This window comes from Dermatophagoides pteronyssinus, unplaced genomic scaffold (assembly GCF_027571235.1).
Source record: "Dermatophagoides pteronyssinus isolate colony J.1.1.1.1 unplaced genomic scaffold, Derpt_VIB-CSIC_2022.12 sq0003, whole genome shotgun sequence".
Lineage (NCBI taxonomy): Eukaryota > Metazoa > Arthropoda > Arachnida > Sarcoptiformes > Pyroglyphidae > Dermatophagoides > Dermatophagoides pteronyssinus.
The window spans coordinates 2,384,534-2,405,695 of NW_027461527.1; the positions used below are offsets into that span (position 1 = coordinate 2,384,534).

At 26.8% G+C, this 21,162-nt stretch overlaps 1 protein-coding gene across 1 annotated transcript; it reads right to left on the bottom strand.

Moving 5' to 3' along the window:
* Positions 1-1,396: 1,396 nt before the first annotated feature.
* Ih (hyperpolarization activated cyclic nucleotide gated potassium channel Ih) lies at positions 1,397-19,114 on the bottom strand. The gene is given in 12 exon segments (XM_075819396.1): positions 1,397-2,551; positions 2,719-2,962; positions 3,101-3,247; positions 3,316-3,534; positions 3,612-3,761; positions 6,191-6,274; positions 9,218-9,498; positions 10,045-10,078; positions 10,080-10,209; positions 10,518-10,626; positions 10,965-11,809; positions 18,243-19,114. Coding segments are annotated over 12 exon segments (3,150 nt in total). The 5' UTR covers positions 18,413-19,114; the 3' UTR covers positions 1,397-1,814.
* Positions 19,115-21,162: the final 2,048 nt, after the last annotated feature.

Consider the following 21,162-nt stretch of genomic DNA (forward strand, 5'->3'; position numbering starts at 1 on the left):
TCGATTTTATCATTCCATTGAAATATTCATTTCAATTGAATATAAAATTCGACCAAGTAGGAGTAAAAGGAAGGAGTAAATCCATCACGATTTCAATATCGGCGGAAGGGAACCGATCGATGAAACGGGCCAACGATGACAAGGTTGGCGTTGAGATGATTGCATTGTTGGGACGAACGAAATCGTCGATCTCAAAGCCCAACAGATATGCGAAAGAAAGCTCGACAGTGGTCAAGCCATAGATTATATTGGCGGGGGGAGGGGAACGGGAATCTTGTTGACGGAAATAAGTCAGCAAGGGATCAAATGCCTCGTAGAGGCGCATAGCTGTGAATCGTTGATAAACAGACATTATTTAGTTGTAATGATTACAAAGAAAATAATGGTAGAAACGCAAGAACAAAATTTGATAGCTTGTAGTTGCGAGTAGCGATTCGACCAAGTATTAATTTTGTTTTGTAGCATTCGCTTGCTCACCGCAGCATGTTTCCTTTTCACTCGTCCTTTTCCGCCATGTGCTTTCTAGGATTTGGCACACACATACATGCTAGTTACATGAACACACTCATTCGCATGTCATTCGATTGCTGTATACCCTCACGCACGGTCTAATTAAAATCGTTGTTCTTAGACCATTTTCGTGTTCTTCATTTTTATTAAAGAAAGTTGATAGTGTTACAGTTTGATTAGATATATTAGACAAATCGTTCATTAGATATATTTCTAATTATTTTTTATTTTGAAATTTTAAACTTCAGGAATGTAATGAACATTTTTTTGAAGGAGAATTCATCAATATTCATAACTATTGCTTTCCACAATTTGATAATCATATTTCTAACATACTTAGGATGGGGATCGAGGAAAATTTGGATAGTAAATCAGGTTTCTGGGTTGCTGGAAATCTCCAGCAGCTACATTATCCGAACGCCTTGCATTGAGGCAAACGGTTACATCTATCAGAAAAATCACGACGGATCAATGGGTCAATCAATCCACGTTGTCGATTTATGAAGCCCAAAATCTTGGATTCGAGTTGGGAAATCAAGATCAAGGAGATTTCATTTTGGGAAAAAATGTATTAAAAAGACTCATCATACCCGGTTATCGAACCAAGATGTGGTTGAAGGCGATCAAATTTCAAATTATGGTTGAAGGTTCCATCTGGTACGAAGTGTACTCGGAAGATGAAACACCAGAGAAAAAATTCAACCTTCAACGGATAAGAACGTTCGGAAAAACAGTTATCATGAATAGCGAACGTTTATCACATATAAATGATTTTATTTATAAATGATGATTGATGATTATCTTAGTAAATTCGCAAAGAATAATATTAATAAACCGGAAAAGAATTATTTATTTTTAATTTGTGATTTATTTATTTATTTATTTATTTTTCAAATAAAATTTCATTCTTAAATATTTATAATTAACAAATATATAATCCTATTTGAATTATTTGAATATAATCGATAATAATTATATTATGAAAAAAATCCAATTTTTTTAAATAATTATCTTAAAGTGATGATTGGCTTTATGTTATCAGTTGTTTGTTGGTGTGAATGTATTGGTGTATTTATGTGTATGAAAGGCTAAAGGCTTGTGATTGAGTGAAATTGAATAAGAAAAAGAAGAAGAAAACAAACAATAAGACAATAACAACGCATTCTGGAATAATTATCAAAGTTTCTTTGGTGATTTTTTTAGTAGAAAAAAAAATTCTGTAAAATTTGCAAATTTATTTGTTACAAATAATGATGATGAAAGTGAATGAAAAACAACTTTTTGTTTGTTTGTTTGCTCTAAATCTATTGTTTATTTAATGATGATGTTGATGGTGATGTTACCGTTATACATGTTGATAAATTAATTTGCTCTTGATTTTTTTGATGATAATGATGTTGTTGATGATGATGATTTTGATTGTCTGATTGATTGCTATGTTGTTGTTGTTGTTGATGATGATGATGATCGGTAGTTGATGATGATGATGATTGTGTTTGATTACCACGATTACCACGAAAAAATGATCCAGATCGTTGAAATAGGCTTGTTGTAAAATCCTGTTTGATTGATGTCGGTGTTGATGATTGCTGTTGTTGTTGTTGTTGTTGGTTATCCACATTTTTATTATCATGATTACTAATACTTAATGTATTCATTAATGGAAAACATGATTCAGATTTTGGCCTAGGCAGTTTTGATGATGATGTTGATGTTTTTAATTTATTTTTCGAATGATTCATTTTTTTGTTGAATATTGATACATCACTTTCACTATCATCACTTGGGCTTTGTGCCGACATTGTTAATAATTCACTAACAGCTTTTAATTCTGATTGAAAATCTTCACGTGGACAAACAATACTTGGATTTTTTCCAATCTTATTTAAACGTTCAGCAGCAATTGATTCCATTGTACGACGCATTAATGGATACATATCTAATACAGCATTAAAATGTTCGACGGATAATGAAAATAGATTACAATATGTTTCAGCTCGAACACTTGCCACTCTACGTGTATTGGTTAATAGACAGATTTCTATTAGATAATGAAATAATGGAAAAAATACAAAATGGTTTGGCAGGGAGAGAAAAAGAAGAAGAAAAATATCATTAGACGATTAATGTAATCAAATCAATAATAAAACAAGAGAAAAAAAACGTTCAAATAATGATTGATTCATGAGCTATCATCATTAGCATTACCTCCAAAATATGATCCATCAGAAAGACTGGTTGCAACTTCACCGGTAATCATAACAATATCGACAATACCTTCTTGTATGAAATACATTTTATTTCCTATTGTACCTTCTTTAATGATTATATCTCCAGGTTGAAATACTTCGTATTTAAGACGTGTAACAATTGAATTGACAAAATCGGTATCAGCATTGGCAAAAAATGGTACCGATGCAACCAACGCCCTACAATTATAATTAATGACATCCTGTATATGTGTGTTGTTGTTGTTATCGATATCGGGTGATTTTAATGGATGATTGCATAGAAATTGATAGAGAATAATTTTTATTAGAAAAAAATTGAAATAATGAATCATACGAAAAAAAAACAAACAAACAAATACCTCTCGTAATCTTTCAGATAATTCATCAAGTATAGTATCTTCATTGAAAAATTTTCCTTGATAACGATGTTCAAAATAATCACCAATTCGTACACGAAGATCTCTTGGTAATTTTCTATATGCCATATATTCTTCAACTTGTTTAAGCTTTTCAAACAAAAAAAAAATTGATTAATTAATTGTAAATTTTCAAAAATTTTTTTTCAAAAAATTACTTTTTCACGATATTGACGACGAGATGAATCAAGTGATTGAATAAGATTAGTTGTATGACCAAGAAATAATGCATAACAAGTTGCACCAGAAATCATACTGAGCAATGTAAGCCACATATCTGTTAAACTTTGCGGTGGAAAACGTCCATAACCAATACAAAGCATATGAGACATTGCTTTGAATAATGACCAAGAATATTGATCAAACCAATCGGCATCCTATGGAATTATAGTTTCAAAGCAAACATAAATGAAACTTGAAATGAATCCTTGAATTTAAAAAAAAAAGAATCTACCTGAAGTTCATTGATTGCTACCCATGAATTGGATGGAAATCCTTGTAACATTGGTACTAAAAATTGTAAACATCCACTCCAATGGCCAATCAATAACATCATACATATTAGATTGAATATTTTCATAAATACGCTTGCCATATTAAGAAACTGTATATTATGATGATACATATGAGAATTTGCAAAAAAAAGTAATAATTATAATGATATTGATTAAAAAAAATATCAATCAATCAAAACAAAACAAAACAAAATAAAAATATTGTTACTAAAATCATAATTAATTAATTAATTTAATATGGAAAAAAATACAATATTTTTTAACAAAATAATCAATAACAATTCCGATAAATCAAACATTACATCAGATTAGATTGACTAGATTATTATTATTTGCCATATCAAAGCTTGAAAAATTTAATTTATTTTTTAATTTATCAAATACATTCCATTGCCCTCATTCAAACCGAAAATAATTGATTAGATTTCATAATAATAATAATAATAATGAAAATGAAAAACGAAAATTGAAAAAAATCCAAAAACAACAACAACAAAAATGAAGACAAACATCTACAGGCAATATATACGCCCACACACACAAATATCAACCACATTTTTGGAATCATGATTCTGTTGTGGTTTTTTTGAAAAATTCCACCGATTCTAGTGTGAATTATCCATACACGAACACACACACACACACAGGAAAAAAACAGGCAACAACATTTCTTAATATATTTTAAATTTGTTTGCAAAGTGAATTGATTTACATAATAATAATCATCATCATCAAACAATAAAATAAAAATTGGCATTCAAAAATTTCAACAAAACGAAAAAAAAAACAATTTAGATTGATTCCATTAATAAATCCAAGCTTTTTTTTCAATTTTCTAACTTCGATACTGATTATGAAATGAATTGATTTTTTTTCAAAAATCAATAAAATTGAATCCGAAAGTGATTGTGAAAATGAAAACTTTCCTTTTGTTTTATGTTTTTGTTTTCTGAAATTGTTTTGAATTCCCAAAAAAAAACAATATGGTAAAATGAAAATGATCATCATAAATCATAATTCATAAACATATGTCTATGTTTATGAATTGATTCAAACGAATGAAGAAGAAGTGAGATGCCAAAACATCTGGTTGTCTTAATGGGTGATTGGATTGTGTGTTTGTGTTTGAAATGCAGTTTAGCACTTCGAAAGAAAAAAAAATGTTATTCATTTTAATTTATTGCCCAGTTTAAACTTTTAACTTTTCATTAGAATTTTATTTTTTTTCTTTCTTCACTTAATTTTAATTTTAAATTTCAAGTTTTTCATTCCTATACCTAATGTAGAGACTTTTGAATGGAAAAAGAACATTGTCTATTTTATGTATAAACCGAATGTCCAAGAATGGTGGCAAGAAATGAATTTATTGATCAGATATCGATCCGGAGTAGAAAACGAAAATCTAAATCCTGATAGTGTTGGTGGCTATAAATCATCGATAATTTTTGTTGACTTTTTATTTATTTAAAAATCTCCTCTAGGTACAATTTGATTCTTTTGGATAAAACAAAAACAAAATTTAAATTTTTGCAAAAAAAGCTATTCTCAAAATCATTTTTCATTATTTTTTCTTGTGTTGTTTTTTGACTTTTGAATATTCTGTTTATTATGTGGTCATTTTGTTCCAAAAAAGGGCCAAAAACAAAAAAATTTGCTGAACTAAGATTTTCATTGTTTTTGTTTGACCAAAAATTTCAAAAATCAAGAACATTCATGATGATCAACTACAATGGCAACCAAGAAAAAAATAACGAACAAGAAAATCAAATCTTTGGATCTATTTTCCTTACGTTTTTCACTCGATTGATTCTAGTTCCGGTGATTCAAACAATAATACTATCGAAACAGCAACATCGACAACAAAAACAACAAAATCCAATCGTAATTGTCAATAATTGATGATTTTTTTCTGTTTGTTTGTTCAAGCCAATGAAAAGAAATGCATGCATTTTGAAAATTTTTTGGAAAACACACAGACACACAGAGAGAAAGTGCGAAACACGCATAATCAAGAAACAGAATAAAAAAAAATGAAAAGATTCTTATTCAAATAGCACACATAGAAAGAAAATGAACAGATTAAATGAATTCATGCTGAAAAGAGAAACAAAAAGGAAAAGAAATAAATCATTTCATGAATATTTTTGTGAAAAAAGAAAGAAAAGATACATTGATTTGGTATTATCGTGACCGTACCAAAAAAAGAAAAAAGAAAAAGATAAATAAACAAACAAACATTTAAAACAAGATCAAACAGCATAGGCACATTTAAACAACAAAAAAAAAAATGGACAAGAAAATTTTTCTTTCAATCCATCCCGATTTCACATGAATGAACAAATCATGCTTTTGAAGGAATTTATTTTTCGAAAGAGAAAAAAAAATAACAAGAAAATTATAAGTATTTTTAACACTATTAAAAAACTAATAATGAATTTTTAAGAGGTTAATTAGTGAGTTTAAAACAAAACAAAACAAAAAATAAAATTAAAATTAAATTAAAACAAAAAGGATTTACCTTTTTATAACCGGGTATTTTGCTTAGATTAATGAAAAAACATTTTTGATCTTTCGACATTGTCATATTCGCTAAGTTTGACATCTTTATTCATTTTTTTTTTTAGTTTTTTAAAGTTTGTTTTCGCCCCCAAAAAATCAGATTCATTATTTATTATTTATCAAATTTCCGATTAAAGCGAATGTTATTGTCAATTAGCGATAAATATAAATGGCGATTTTCCAGGTTAACAATTATTATTATGGGTGTTACAAAAAAAATGAAACAAAAGAAAATTGAAAAAAAAACATTGGATTTTTTTTGGAATTTTAGGAATGTGAAAAAAGATGATGGATTGAAGAAGAACATTCATTACATATAAATAATTTGCAAGCACATATAAAAGAAATCGGGACAGGAATATCAGTGAAAAACATTTTTCGTTTTGTTTTTCAATGGAAGAATTTTGTTTTTGTTTTTGGTGAAGATTAATTGGCAGATGAAGATAAGGATGATGATGATGATCATAATAATAATGATGGATCGAGGATGAAATTTAGATTCAATAGGAGAAATGAACAATAAATTAAAAGAGAAAGAAAGAGAGACAAAAAAAAAGAGAAAATAAATTGGAATTATATTAGATTGGATGTTTAATTTTTTCAATAATTATTATTATTCTATATATCACACTTTATAATTAACTAGATCAATTATATTAGACAATCCAATCGTAAAAATTATCATCATCTATCAAGAATCTAGAAACATTCCAAACACAGCACAAAACGACACACAAACAAACAAACAATGTTTTGCTAAATGCATTTTTAACCAAAAGCTTGAAACCAAATCAATCAAGTAGTATAGATGGAAAGAAATCTATGAAGCATTATTATTAGACATGCAAACACGAATAATAATTACGTAATGATAAGCAAACACTTGAACATCAAAATTAACAGGTGATTTAGGGAAAAAAAGAGAAACAATAAAAAGCAAACAAGCATTTAGTACAGGCAATAATTTTGCACCACTTATTTCATATATTGTGTAACCATTCATAAGATTTAGTTTTGGACAATCAATTGAAGAGAGAGAGAAAGGAAAAAAATCAACAAACAATTCGAGAAAAACAGACATCCACACATATACGTTTAATGGCAAATTCTGATCACAAATTCTTCAAGATAAAAATGTTTTTTTTGTTTTGTTTCGATTTTATTATTGGCAATAATTGGCACGAAATTATTTTTTGTTTTAGCAAATGTTCATTTTATCATCATTGTCAATATTTTTTTTTATTATCATCATTATGATGATGTGCGATGATCATTAAATGATGAAAATTATCGTCACGAACAATGTGCGAAAGAAAATACAAGAAAAAAAATCAATTATCATGATAAGAATTGATAAACATGCACACATAAGATACAAACAGAAAAAAAGCAAAATAAGAAGGAAAAGACAAAGAATCAATTATTTTTGTTTGTTTCAGAATAAAAATTTCGATGAAATAGCCAAAAGCTGATTGAAAATAATGAAAAGATTTGATGATATAATGAACAAAACTCATAGAAACTCATCTATGATATAGCTACAATGTGATTCTTTTTCATTTCTATCAATCTGGTGATTATTATTAATTTCTACTTTGCTCCAAGATAGGTTAATGATTTCCTGGGTACTAGAATCAAGAAACAAAATTGAAATTCCTTAGTTTTTTCTTTTTTGGAGATTCTGGTACCGATTTGGCAAAGATGATTTTTCAACAATTTATCTTTTCGGTCCCCGTCGTTATTCTCTTTAATTTTGAATGAAAAAATTTGAATTTTAAATTGAGAAGAAATTTGTTGTTTCACTTTTTTGCATGAATTGAGTCAGCAAAATGAAAGGCTTAATCATCAGTTTGTTTGCGTTTGCAATTGTGTGATTTAGTTTGCTATATCGGTAGAGAAAAAAATTCCTTGTCAAATTAAATGAATCGAGAATAATATTATAATATCACTGTAGTAAAACAGGCGAAATAATCATCATTTTATTCAGTTTTGATTTAGAAAACAAAAAATGACAATTAAAATGTTATTTTTTTGTTGTTGTTGAAATAATTCTTGCATGGTTCTATGAATTTTATGAATCAAGATAATAAAGAATTTGTTTATAAATCATCATTAAATGATTAAGATCTTAACAAGAGAGAGAGAAACTATAGTAAAAATTTGGCCTAGTATTTTGAACGAATAGAATGATAAAAATTGAATTTTAAAAACAAAATTAAAAAAAAACTCAATTATAATTTGGATTTAAATCTCTATGAAAAAAAATTTTTATAAATTTTCCAAATGAAATAACAATTCTCTTCTTCCTGGTCATTCTGGTTGTCGTGACAACCCCTATATTTTGTCAATTGTCATTATTTGTTTCCAAAATTTTATGTTAAAGTTATGATATAATTGAAATTCATTAAATTAAAAAACTTTGTAACTAAAAAACAAAACAAAAAAGACAATTTTCAATCCGAGCAAATGAAAAGATAATCATTTTTCAAAATGAAAAAAAAAATGTTAATAAAGCAGAAAAAATCTAAACATTTTGGTTTTGTTGTTTCTATTTGTTCTTCATCAAATTAATCAATCAAATGTGACATTTTTTGCTTTGTGAATGAACCAAAACATAAATTTAAAAAAAAAGAAGAAGAAGCGGCTATTCATTGTATCGATTCCAAATGTAGAGAGATAAAAAAAATTAATCAAAAGAATAAGCAAACTAACTAATTAACTAAAAATGAAATTCATTTAATCAATCAATCAATCAATGACGAACGCACACACATTCACCGGAAAAAAAAAGCAAATTAGTGATAGAATACTGATTGTTTCCAAAATCAGTATCTCTTGATCTCATTAGCATATTACTAATTATTATTATTATTATTGTGAAAAAAAATCTGAAAATGAATTTTAATTTAATTTTTTTTTTAATAAAAAAACAACAAATTTAATTAATGAAAATAAATGAATCAGAAAAATAAAAATTTTTACTTACATAAACTTCTTCCCATTGGCTAACATAACGAACCAAACGTGAAAGGCGTAATAATCGTAAAAGACTTAACATTTTTAATATACGTAATATACGTAATGCACGTCCAGCTTGCCAGATGCTTGCCTGATAATTATCATCAAAATCTTGATTAAATACAAGATAAAGATAATCCAATGGAATTGAACTGATTAGATCAAGAAAAAACCAAGAACGTATATAACCATGGGCAATTTGTTTTGGATCTAGAATCACTTGTTCTGGCAAATCTGGATTCATTATTCCTTTGTTTGATGAAAAAAAGAAGAAAAGTAGAAAAGAAAAATGAAAGTTATCAACATATTATTTAATTTCTCACGAAATTAGATTTTTACAAATTATAAACACACAAACTAATTAAGGCTCGACAACAATAATAATGTTTTTAATAATTTATGAATTTCTGATCTGATGAAATTCTGACTCTTGACTAACATTATTATTGGTTATAAATTGTCTATAGGGAGCATAATTTTTTTGCTTAATTAAATGTTGAACACACATTTGAATGAGAAAAAAAAGATTCTAGACACGAATTTTTTTCTTTGCATTCATTCACTTGTTATTAAAATGAATAAATAGGGAAAATAATTCCAAAATAAAAAACGATTCCATTGAGAATCATTGTTGCTATTATAAATATGATTATAATGATGAAAATGAATTTATTTTGTAATTACTAATTTCAATTTTATTCAAAATGTTTGTATTTATGTCTGGTCGATTGTAATTAGTTTAATCTTTTTAATAATAAGAACAACAACAATAACAAAAAAAATAGTATAAATTACCTGTTCGAAAATTGACCAAAATATCTAGTAAAAAAAATAGTATCGGATAAAATATTGAAGGCAATCCAACGTGTAGATAAATCGTCTTTGAAGAATGATATTGTCACTGGTAATACAATCAGATTGGCAACCAATAATAATAACATACAAAGATCCCAATAGAACCTTGATTTAGAATGATTATTAAAAAAAACAAAGAGAAAAACACATATAAATATATATGGAAATATTCCAGGAAATAGTAAGGAAGTGAAAAAAAATTGTATCGTAACATTTTATTCTTTACTTTTTTATTATTATCTGTTCATTTCATTTTGATATCTGTTCCAAAAAAAAACAGCTTGAAAATATGTCGAATGAATAAATGAAACAAATGTTCATAATGTTATCGGATACAAGTGTTTGATTATTAAAATAACTGGGAGAAATTATTGCCGAGAACAAAAACAAAAAAAAAAAAAAAAAATACTGACCTGAATGTACTACATGGATGAATGATGAATAGGCCCGATTCTTTTTGTCGCATTCGTTCATTCATTAAGGCTTTCTTACTACCAAATAGTTTCATTGCCAATTTGTTATCTGGTTTTTTTTGTATGAACAAAAAAAAAGAGGGAGAGAGAAACAAAATAAATGATTAATAAATACAATACTCGAAAATAACAAAGAAAAATTACATGAAATGATAAAGAACATTTTGGAAATAAAACTTCCAAAATTCATTCAATTAGTTGCTTCAATATCAGCAACATATTTGGGTTACTTATTCTTGATTACTGATATTTACATATGACTAATGACTATGAAACAGAACAAAAAAAAATGTTTGATGACATATGTTTTTTACGACTAAATTTTGAAATTATTAAAATATTGTTTCTAATTTGGTTTGGTAATCAATTTTTGTACTTGTTTCATACCTGAGGGTTGAAATAAAGCTTCAATTTGGCTGCGCATGAATGATGGTCCTTTTGAATCACCAAGACTTGGTAACATTTCCTCTTTTGGTGTTCCATATAGGCTAATATTATCTTCTTTATCCCATATTCCACCAGCCGATGCAGTTGAATCTAATGATTTAAACATCATTGGTGGTGATTTCTGTGGTAACATTGAATTATTATCCGTTTTTGTATAATTCATTATTTCCGGTGTGATATAATCATCAATAAAATCGGTGACTGTTGTTTGATAACAACAAACACTATCTGTATGATGTAAATGAGGATGATTGTCTGCGATTGCTGCTGTTGTTGATTGTTGATGTTGTAATTTACCATTACTTAAACGTGTTTTATTTGTACCCAATAGGGTAAGATTTTTTCGTAATGTTTGATTACTAGAAGGTGTTGGTGATTTATTATTTGATAATAATAATTGTTCCAATTGTTCATCATCGATTGCATCGATTATAAAATTATTTGTATCGGAACGTCGAAGAAAATCATAACATGCACGTGCTGCTACTTGAGCATTTACATTAACATCATTAGTATTATTTGTATCACTTGAATATTTAGGCGATAAATTCGGTGTTGTTGAAGCCCTTAAACTTGATGAACGTCTTCGATTACGACGACATAATAGGCTATTATTTGCAGTATTACAATTTATAACAACATTTCCTGTTAATGTTGTTGTCGATATTCCACCGGTAGTCGATGATAATGTTGTTATCGTTGGTTTGATTATCGTCGAATCATTTGATTGCAATGACTGTGGTTGTTGTTGTTTATAATCATCATCGAATGATAATAAATTTGGCCTAAAACACATAATCAAAAATAGAAAAAAGAAAAATAGGAGAATTATGACAAGATAATGGATGAATTTTCAGGAAAAACATTTCCCAAATTAAACCGAGAAATTTCTTCTGGCGTTATTTTTTTAATATTTATCTCTCCCTCGATTTTTTTCTATTTATTTAAACAGAATAATTCATTCATTCGTTTGTATTTGAAAATTAAATTGGGCAAAGAGAAAACAACGAATATCAAAAAAAAAAATTCGACAAACCCCCTTACAAACAAACCAGATAGGTATATTCATGCTTCATTTGAATTTTTCTTTCGAAAAAACCGAAAATTCACAAACCTTTTTTCTGGTTTCTAAAACTCTAGCAAAATTCACTTTCCAACAAAAAAAATATGAATAAAATTAGTTGAAAAACTCCATATCCATATAAACATGGGCATGATCAATCAAAATGAAATGAAAAAAAATTTAGAATAAATAACCTTTGTTGTTGTTTGTTTCCAACCATAGATCATTCACGGGTAAATGTATACATTTACGGAAAATTATTCACCTGCTGACGTTGTATTTTTTTTTCATTCAAATTTACTTGTATATTATGAAACCGAGTGTCAATATCACAAAACACACACACACACCGAACCAGAACATTACATTGTGACAAAATGAAAAAGTTGACGTCTGGACCCATCCACAGGATACACATACAATGTTTTCTTTTTCGCATTCGTTTTTTTTTGCTTCTGATATCCATTTTCAGATATGCATCATTTCAAAGTTTTTTTTTTATTATAAACATTTTCATTCTTTGCTTGTCGAAAAATGATAATTCATTCATTCATTCATACAACAAAGAAGAAGAAGAAGAAAAAAAACAATCATCATTTTTTGCAAACATCTCGAAACGTTAAATATTATGTTGTGCATTGTCAAAACTTCTCAATCTAAGATTCTATGATTTTTTGTTTATCAATGTGGAAAAGATATGAAAATTTTCTGAAATGATATTCGTAAAAAGAAAAATAAAAATTTGAACAAAAACAGGATTTTTATTATTTCACAGAATAGATGAAACTGTAGTGAATAAAAGATAATTTGAAAAAAAAAGATTATTGATGTTTATTTGTAAGTTTTAATCGATTTTTTTTAATTTTGTCAATTGAAACAATATTGGCAATTCCCATTTGGATAATCGAAAATTATTTGATGGTTGTCGAAAAAAAAGACGATCAGAAACAAATCAGAAAAGCAAGTTATCCTTATCATTATCATTATTCATAAGTGAAAAAGTAATTCATTTCCAATTACACTTGATTTGATTAAATGTTGTAGAGGTTGAAAAAGATTGATTTTAAAAGAAAAAAAACGGGCACAAAATTGAAATTGTTTCGAATGTATGTCTGCCGATTGCTGTCGAGAATTGTAATTGGCTGGAATTTTAATTTCATTTTCCTTACTTCAACGATTCAAATTCTGACATTCATCCTGCTATACTCATTCATTGTAAATGACTTTATAGTGATGACTTTTGAAATTGAACCAATTTTATTATTATTATTTTGTTTTCGATAGTTTTGTTCGAATTGAATTTATAATAATAACTGACAATGACAATCGATTGATTGTTGTTCATTTCGTCAAAAGAAAAAGCAGATCATTCCATTCATTTTCTTAGGATTTAGAATTGTCTATCGCGTATGGTGTATAAATAAATTTAGAATCAAAATAAAGATTTTCTTCTATTATGAATCAAAAGTGACTAAAACGATTTATTTGGGCTGTTTCGTTTTATTTCATGTTTTGTTGTTAACTAATAATACTAACAAGCAATCTTTTTTTCTTCTTCTATTTGATTTTTATTCACAAATACAGATCGAAATGAAAACCGAAAAGACAAGGAAAAAAAAGAATAAAATCAAATAGTTGTCGTATGAATCTGAATGGAAGATTTTTGTTTTCTTACTAAATTCTTTTATGTGTGTGTTTGTCGATATATGTGTGTGTGTGTGTTTTTGGTTGTTTACTTTAATGAAAATAACAAGAATAAGAAAATACCGAAAATATACAAACATTTTTGTTGTTGTTGTTGTTGTATTGATTATACATCGTCGTTATTATACAAACAAACAAACAAAATAAAACAAGCAAGGAAACAAAAATGGATCGATTTTGTTTCTTGAATTTGATCTATCAATCTGAAATAATGAGACAAAAAAAAATGCTTATCATACTATCGATGTGAATATCTTTTCTTTTCGGAATGATAGATTCAGTTATCTTTTTATTGTTCGTAATCGTTATTAGTTCAATCATCAAATTGGATTTTTTGTTGTTGTTGTTTTGTTTATATCCAATCATTCTTTTGGATTGATTGTGAATGAATTGGGTAAAAAAATATTCAGGAAAAAATTAAGATTTCAAAAGAACATATATTCATTTGATCAGTACACATAGACAGTGTTTATCAATAAATAAATAAAAACGAAAAAAAAAGTTTTACATCAAAAAGTTTTATTTCAAAAAAAAAGTTCATGGCCATTAATTTAAAGTTTAGATTTTCGTTCGTTTGCTTGTCTATGTTTAATTCATCGAATAATGAGATTAATTCTTGTTGTTGTATTTTTTTTCTGTGGATAAAATCACAAAGAGATTAAATAGGAAATGACGATAGTATACTATCATTTTTTTCTGCTGTTGTTCAAATAATAATAGGAGATTCACAATAAAGAATGTCACAATAAAGAATTGAAATAATATTTCTACCGGAAATTTGTTTCATTTTTTTATTTGATCTACTCGAACCAAAAAAAAATAACATACGGATTTCAAAACAAAAATTTTTTATATCCGATTTTCTTAAGAATCTTCTTTATTATAAGATTTTAATGAAAAATTCCTTTACAATCAATGTTTTTTGTTTTGTTTTGTTTTGTTTTGTTGTTTGTTTAAATTGAATGAATTTAGTTTTGTTTTTATATGGCCAACTAAAAACAGAAAAATATTTGATAATCACATATAGGGATCAAATCGAGATTTATAAAATTGGAAAAAAATAATGACTAAGACAACAACAACAACAACAACAAAAATGGAAAAAAATTCCTTTCGGCTTATCGAACGATATACAGACAAGAAAAATAAGAGTAAAAAAGTAAAAATCAAATCAGGCTTATGGTTCAACATGAATGAATGAATTCAAATAAACATTTTCATCTTCATTTTATAATGAATGAATGAATGAATGTTATTAACGATTGAGTAAGATCAGGTAGTGAATATAAATGTTAAATGTTATTGTTGGTGTCGTCGACGTTATTCTTAATTAGCCAGAAACACAACAATAATAATAACAATGGAAACTTGATAAACAAAAACTATCGACCAAAAAACAGAAAATGTTTTCATCCAAATTATTCTGACTTTTTTTTTGTTGTTTTGTTTATGAAAATCCCAATTATTTCATGTTGTATTTATTTTCACCTTGTAAATTCTATGTTGTTTTGTTTTGTTTTTGTTTAATTTTTCTTGATTTCACGGAAATTTCTTCTTTTTTGTTTGTTGTTGTTGGAACACATAGAGAAATCAAAGTTCATTTATTCTCGTTTCAAGCTGTTCAAGCAATTCAATGAGAGAATTTTTCTGTTATTCACATCAATTTAAATTATAATCATAGTAAAATAATAATTTTTGATGACAGTGACAGAAAAAAAACTTATGTCTCTATAGACTATTATTGTAATGTTTGTATAGGGACTTTCATTAAGATTTTTTTTTTAAATCAGAATTTGTTGTTAGCAATTTTTTCCGTTGTTGTTGATCATAACATTATCTATGAATTTTCACATGGGAATTCATTTGCCGGGTAAAAAAAAATTAATATTCACTTTTCACTCATATTCAATTCAAATTTAGTGTTGTGAAAAAAAAATTTAGAATTTTCTTCGTGAAAAAAAATGAATAAAATGAATTTCATACTGAAGTGTCATTCTGACACTATGAACGAATGCTGCGTTCGACGAAAAAAGAAACGAAAAGAAAAATCTCACTTTTCCAATTACTGATGACAGTCATAATAATTAATGTAATTAAATTTAATCGAGAACCATGATGATGATGATGATGACAGTTTTTTTAATATTATTCATTATTTTTATCGTGTCCATATGATTCAAGAATTTACCCATAAAACCTAAATGACCAAACCGATATTTTACAAAATCGCTAGAAAAAATTTGAATTTGAAATTATCGAAATAATTTTCGAAAGGAATTCACTTTCTTGAATCATGAATTTATGGTGAACACTGTCAAATCACCATCAATAGATTTTGACAGGCTAACGAGCAAACACATTTATTTCGGTTTAATCGACAGAAATAATGACGAATCATTGAAAATTCCCGGAAAAAATATAATAATCGTCATTTTATACGATAGATATGTTCAAAGTTAGTTAGTATAATGATCATAATGTTAATATGGTTCAAAATTCAAATCTAGGAAATCCTCATTAAATAGAAAACAAACGCTGATAAAAAACCAAACTGTTTCGAATGAATCTTATAACCACAAGAAAAACACACAGACGCCAATTTCCAAGTGGGAAAGAAAAAAACAGAACAAAACGAAACGAAAAACATCTGAATGAAAGTAAGACAAAAACCATTGTCTTATTTTTTTTTGGTTAAGATTTGTGACATAGAAAATACATTAGACATTGTTTAGATTATTATTATTATTATTATCATCATCATCATTACGATAATATACTTTTGTTTGTGTGTATTTATATGATTTGATTCTATAGAGGAATTCTATTCTATTTAATGTTTTTTGGTTGTTGTTGTTGTTATTGTGAGAACAAAACTTGTACTTGTGAAAAAAATAAATGTGGAATTTCACTCTCACTACAAGTTCAATTACGAGGTATCAAAAAGAAAAGCAAAAAAAGTTGGAAGAAAAAACAAAATAAAGTGTGTTTGTGTGTGAAAAATGATGATGATGACAATGATATAGTGGAAAAAAATGGTTTGAATCAACAAACACCAACAAATAATCACTGCATCAAGCTTTTAATCTTGATAAGCAAGCAAAGAAAAACAAACTTAAAATATATTACAATGATGGATCATAATGATAATAATGGATGAATTCCATCAATGAATTAGATTGTTTTTCTGTTTTTCTGTAGAAACAACCAATATACCTACATATCAATTCAGGATCAATCAAAGTGATTGATCAGAAAAAAAATATCTGTGAAATAATATTGATCGATAATCGGGTTTCCCATACACACATCATTACACAAAATGTAAATGTCAAAAAATTTTATCATTTTTCACTTTTATTTCCATATATGATGATCATCGCCGCAGCCGACGATGATAAAATAAAAAAACTGAAGAAAAAATGGAAGACATTAAATTCAAGCAACAGCAAAAAATTTTCACTTTATTTTCAGAAAATCCAAAAATGTTTTTGCCATTATCAAATCATTTTATTGTGTTGTGAGGTGTGTGTGTAAGGAAAATTATTCTGTCAGAATTTTTTATTTTTCCCAAATACAGAATCTTTTTGACACTAATTTTATAGTCGAATGAAATAATTTCAATTTCAAATAAATTGAATTTAACGATTTTTTTTCTTCTTTTGTTTTTTTTATCGATCGAAAATAGAAGATAAAAAAAAGAAAAAAGAGATCAAACTGATAATAATTCAAACACAATTCACCACCATACATACTATGGAAACCAAACAAAAAAATAACGATGGACAAACACGAACAACCAAAATGATGATAATAATTGTATTATAACGTAAAATAATACAAGGAAATAATAAAAGTTTTCTTTTTTTTTGTTATTCAGGAACAACAACAATAATGTTGTTGTTCACTAATTTATGGTGATGATTGTCAATTTGTAATTTCAAGTAAAAACAGTCAACAACAACAACAAAAAAGATAAATATCTTCTAATCAATCAGTTCTTGTTCATTAAGTATTCTGGAACTGAATTCAAACAATTCCAATAAAAAATTCTGAACTCAGAATTGCAAAGTTTTGTTGTTTTCTTTGTTCTCAATATGTCCAAATTGAATGATTATTTTATCGTTTGTTGTTTTTGTTTTTTAGGAAAACAATTTACTGACAATTACCAAACAAATTAATTACTGATGAAATAATAATGATCAGAATAGATATTCTTTGTTGCTATTGTTTCCTTTGAAAATATACCTTATAGAAAATTCCAAATTTTTTTGTTGGATATCTTTTTCTAATCTCACTATACTTATTTCGCAAGGAATGATGAAAATTTTTTTTACCAAAAATAGAAAAATGAAAACAGTTTAAAATTTTATCGAAAAAAAGTATTCGATGAAATTTTAATTGGATTTTTATGATAAAAGCAGATGTCTTGGTAGTCTTTTTCGTTTGCTTACTTGGTCGATTGTGAAGAAATCGATTGTGACTGTAATATTGTTGTTGTTGTTGTTGGCACTGATGGTGTTTGTTTTGTTGATGATGATGATGATGATGATTTTGTTGTCATTGTAACGGTATTGTCAACTGGATTTTTTCCATTATCATTATCATTGTTAATAGTAGACATTGTATACCACCGTCTTTACCGCTATATCTTAATGTTTTCAAAAAAAAAAATTTTATTTTCTTTTCAAATTATTGCTTCAGAAATTTTTTCTTTTCATTATTTTTTATTATTATTGATTTTTCTTCTTATTTTTGTTTTATTCCCAAAAATATATTATTTGTTTGGTTCAATATTTTTACTTTTTTCTTCGGTCTTTCATCGGTTTATTTTTGTTTCGTTTTTCGTTTTTGTTCACTTCGTAATACCCAAGACATTTGTGGACATTGAACTATTATAAGAAAAAATACTTCATTGTTTTTTGTTTTGTTGTTGATATAATAATGATTATGGTCCGGACAGAATTTCTATAATAATCAATGATAAATGATAATTTTGTTGATCTTCTATTTTTTTTGTTTTGGTTTTATTATGCAAGTTTGCTTTTTTTTCATTATTTATCTTCATTTGTTTTCAGGTACAAAAAAAACAATACACCTGTAAACAAATAATATTTCGACCAAAAAAAATATTATAGATTTGAAAACATTGTTTTATTTTTCAAGTCGAATTTGTGGTTTCCAATTTTTCTCAATATATTCTCTGTATATTCATTTCTTCATTCGATAATTATCATTTAATCATAATAATTTTGATAATAATTAATAAGAAAGAATAAAATGATCGATCAAACGATGAATTTGATATTCCATAGAAAATGACATGAAAATTAATGCTGATGACAAAATATGATGATGATGATGATTGTTACCGTATTCATTTACATCTTTAGTTTTCTTCTTTATTCATAGGAACAAAAACATAATAATAATTTTATAATATTAATTATCATAATTGATTGATTATTCATAACACAATTTAGTTGATCTGGTTAGTTGTTTTTTTCATTCATTCATTCATTCATTCGTTCGAATGAATATCATCGACAAAACAATTATTATCACGATAATGATGATAATGAAGAAGATAACGAGAATAAAGTCGACAATTTTTTTCCATCTATCATCAGACAAATATTCAATGATAATACATTTATAACATTGATTGAATACAATCACACAAAACAGAAGAAGAAAGCGAAAATAAAATAGGCAGAATTTTTCTTGTTAATTAATGATTAGGATGTTCATTAGAATGATCATTTGATGTCCATTCGATCGAATGAAATATAAGACATTGAATATGATGATAGTAAATTCTTTTCAAATCAAATCGTTTGGTTTTTATCAATATCAATTTGAGTGGAAGGCATGAATTCAAACGTGTCGTCAATAGTCAAAGTATTCGCTGTGTGTGTGTGTGTGTATGCGTCGGGCGTCATTTTCGTTATGATTTTGCCAACATACATTCATACAATACACACCTCTACCAAACAGAATTCGACATTATTTGAACAGAAAAGAAATCTAACGGACGACTAACCGAACGAATGACGAACAAAAAAAAACCAAATGATGATGATGATGGTGACGATGACGACTACCGATGAAAGTTTGCAGAAAACACGCAGTTGCTACCGTAAGTTTGAAAACTCTTATCGTGTCGACGTATTATTTTGTTACCCTCTTATTTTTTATTCTTCGGCAGAACAAAAAAGAAGAAAAAAGTTAACAGAAGTAGATTACATTATCACAACATATATTATACTGAAAAGGAACAAATTCAAGAGAAAAAGAGTTCAATCTGAATCCAGAATTGGGTGGATGACATGATATTTGGTTTATTTTTTTGTTCAAATGAAATGAATAAATTGCCCAAACACAAATATCTGTCGTTCAATTTAATGTTATTGTCAATATAGAGATTATAATAATGATAATCATATCAGCAACAAAGAAAAAGATGATATGTTTGAAATAAATTGAAAAATATATTTTTGGTTTGATTTCCAAAGTTTTTAATACATAGTAGTTGTTTAAGTAAACAATGATTATAAAAAATTTTCGAGAAACAAAAAACCCAAAATCAGTTCATCAATTCAATAATATCTCACGTAATCAAGAATCAGATTGTGTGAAAAACAAAAGAAAGAAAAAATAAGAGAATGATCAAAAACATTTAAATTATTCAGCAAAAAGAAAAGAACAATTTTCACGAAACTTTTTTAAAAAATGATGATGTTTATTTGCTAAATTGTCAATAGTTTTTCCTTTTTCTTTTTATATATTTGAATTTTGGATTTATTTCTGGTTCGTTTGGCTTTGTTTCATTTCAACATTCATTTTTATATTGTTCCTGAAAGATTTTTTCATTTGTTTTGCAGAATTTTGACACACCAAAAAGGTGAATTTTTTTTTTTGGCTACTTGAAAATGGATGATTTTCACATTTTCAATTATAAATGCAATTCTTTATTGAAATTGAGGAGTTGTATAATATGTTGTGTGCATGTAATATGAGGGATGTAGATGAGAATAACCAACCATAATCAATGTCAATGATGGTATCTGTTCACATTATGTCGATATACGTCATTTGAAGTTTTATTCATAATTTTTTTTCCGAATAATTTTTTTCCAACATTAAATGGATTTTATTTCTGTTTTTGTTAAAGAGCAATTTGTCAGCGAAAAAAACAAAATCATTTTTATTCATTTTATGGCAAACAAAATCGAGAAATAAAGATTGAAAAATAAATCGTTGAATAGTGAAAATCATGTGAAAAAGAGTTAAATAAGAAAGAATAAAATGATGACATTATTTTCACATTATTTTCACAGTTTGTTGGTAATAGTTATATTTGAACAAAAAAAA